At 39.1% G+C, this 2,561-nt stretch overlaps 1 protein-coding gene across 1 annotated transcript; it reads right to left on the bottom strand.

Moving 5' to 3' along the window:
* Positions 1–584: 584 nt before the first annotated feature.
* Positions 585–1,834, bottom strand: LOC146615791 (trace amine-associated receptor 13c-like). Its single transcript, XM_085373774.1, has 2 exons — positions 1,662–1,834; positions 585–1,401 (listed from the first exon to the last, which is right to left on the bottom strand). Exons 1-2 carry the CDS (start codon positions 1,832–1,834, stop codon positions 585–587), a joined length of 990 nt encoding a protein of 329 aa, XP_085229900.1.
* Between the last annotated feature and the right edge of the window lie 727 nt (positions 1,835–2,561).

The raw sequence follows: 2,561 nt of genomic DNA, 5'->3' as shown, positions 1-2,561 counted from the left end.
AACACAATTAGCTAGCAGCTAATTCCTGCTGCCACAGTTGCATTCTGTTTCTGACAATATTTCAGGCAGTATGTGAAGAACACATTTGAACAGACAATGATATCATTTACAAAATGATATCATTATCTGTTCAAAGGTGAAGAACACTTTTGAACAATGATCTTTTACAAAATGAAAAAAAGACATGAACCATGAAACAGTTTCTGAATATTGTGATCAATTAATGATTATATTTGAATAAAAAACAAACAAACAACAAAATATACCCCACTTCCCTTTTATTTCTATGGCATCAATAATAGTGGCCTCAACAGGAGAATACAGCACCTTCCCTCTGTTTCCCTCTCTTAATTGCAGAATCAGACAAAAATACAGAATTACTTCAAAGATGATTACAGAAACTGTCATTGATCTGGATAAACATAAATATCCCGGATATGTAATAATTTCCAATTTTTAGAATATGCCTAATAAGGTGAACAACACACATTATTCTCCTTGTTCTCTTAAAGAGACAGAAAGGGTTTTAACAGCTGGTTGTTCAGTTTTTATCATAAACATCTTTTTGGAAAGATCTCTTTCTTCTACAGTATGCTGACCTCACAGGAGCCTGGCTGAAGTATCTGTAGAGTGACAACTAATTTCACAGCTTTTCTAAACCAGGGGTAGAACATAGCATAAATCAAAGGATTTAGACAGGAGTTAAAATAATACAGATAGATCACAATGGATGCAGATGAGCTGTTGAACAACTCGTTTCCAAAAAATGAAACAATGTAATATGGGCAGAAACATAATAGAAACACAAGAACAAGAACACCCAGAGTCCTGGCTGCTTTTAACTCTGATTTCTTTGCTGTTAGAGTCACTGAGAGCTGCAGTGTGACAGCTGTAACATGAGAGCGCATGGCACGGGCCTGAGACACAGCCACCACAAATACTCTCATATACAGAAATACGATGACAGTAACTGGAGCAATAAAAGTTAAAACAATGTCAGTGGTTCCTACAATGTAGTCTATGACAAATACACATTCTCCATAACAGGAAGTATGTCGTTCTCGTTGAAGCAGGTCGTCCTTTATAAATAGTATGTTGTAAAAAACCGAGCAGAGCCAACACAGACAGACGCAGAGTTTCACTCTTCTGTCAGTGATTCTGGTGGGGTAATGCAGAGGGTCACAAATAGCCACATAGCGGTCGACTGATATCAGCACCATAATGCCCACTGAGGCAGAGGTAATGACGAAGCATATATAACTATACAGAGAACATGTGAGTTGACCAAGAAACCAACAAGCTGTGTCTCGTAGGATTTTTGCTGGCATCAACAACAGACCAATGAGAAAGTCTGAGACAGCCAGAGAGAGGAGGAGGATGTTAGTGGGTGTGTGGAGCTGTCTGAAAGAAGAGAGAGAAATATCAAGAAGTCATTATTTCTATACTAAAACAATCTAAACAAACAAAATTATTACAGCTGTCCTATCCGAAAGTGTAGACAGTTGAAAGGGTAGTAGAGGATAGAATCTTTAGAGTTGCACATTATTGTCCGATAATAGTCTACCCATAAGATATAAATTAACTTAAATTTAGTCGTAATTAGTAGTAGAGTTGTAGTAGTAGTAAAGCCACAGCAGAAGTTTAAAAAAGTAAATCTCTGCCTGAAGTGGGAGACTGAGACAATGACGAGAAGGTTGAGAGCCACAGTTAGCAGAGAGACTGAAAACACCACAACGTAAGGGAGCAAAACTTGAGACAGAGATGTTTTAGGCTTCTTGCAGGAGATGTTGAAGAGTTGTGGAAAGCAGAGCTCTGCTTCGTCCTGGGTCTCCATCTTCACACACCTGCAAAGAGCTGCAGCTCTGGCATCAATGTGAGCAGAATATAACTGATCCTCACACCTTCTCTAAACTCCTCCCCTCATCATTCTTTCAGCGTCTGTAATGCCCCCTTCAGTGCACACTGAATCCAGGCTGACCACTTGCTGATAGTATTGTATTAATCTGGCAAGTAATTACTGACCACATCTAGCCCAATGTTCTTAGGGTTACATTAGTTTCTGAAAATGCTACATCCTAGTAACATTAGCTAACTAAAACTGCAAACTGCCTTTTTTGTAAATTAATGTGCTTTTCAAAATAAAGCAGCACCAAGCCCTGTTTGCACAGTCTTAGAGCAATGGCTGTAACCTACATCCTTATGATAACAGCAACTGCAACAATAAAGGTTAGAAAATAAAGCTTATTAGTCTCTGCAATGTACCATATGGGAATCACAAATTCTGTATGGCAGGAACCTTCCTGGTTGAATAAGATCATTTGTTACAAATACACTGCTGTAGAAAATACAACAGGTCCATGAATCACAGAAAAGGAGTGATAGGTTTGTAGCTTGAACCTATTCGCTGGAACGTTGAAGACAATATAATTACACAGCAAGCAAGACACGAAGTAGGCAAAGTTCTTCATGTTTCTCGTGCACGGGAGAGAACCGGACAAACGCCGTTCCTTCGCTTGACCCCAGTTGCTCTCGTCCGCTCCCCCGTAACACTGCTCTTTTAT

The sequence above is a fragment of the Diplotaxodon limnothrissa genome, linkage group LG16 (genome assembly GCF_057381915.1).
Source record: "Diplotaxodon limnothrissa isolate DT_005_m linkage group LG16, D_limnothrissa_male_GT1.1, whole genome shotgun sequence".
NCBI lineage: Eukaryota > Metazoa > Chordata > Actinopteri > Cichliformes > Cichlidae > Diplotaxodon > Diplotaxodon limnothrissa.
This window is presented reverse-complemented; position numbering and strand designations above follow the sequence as displayed.

Excerpts from the sequence above, each read along its gene's own strand:
- LOC146615791 (XM_085373774.1), bottom strand. The coding sequence starts at position 1,834 with ATGGAGACCCAGGACGAAGCAGAGCTCTGCTTTCCACAACTCTTCAAC. Across the intron at positions 1,402-1,661 it reads GTCTCAGTCTCCCACTTCAG|ACAGCTCCACACACCCACTA; the intron begins GCAGAGATTTAC and ends CTCTTCTTTCAG.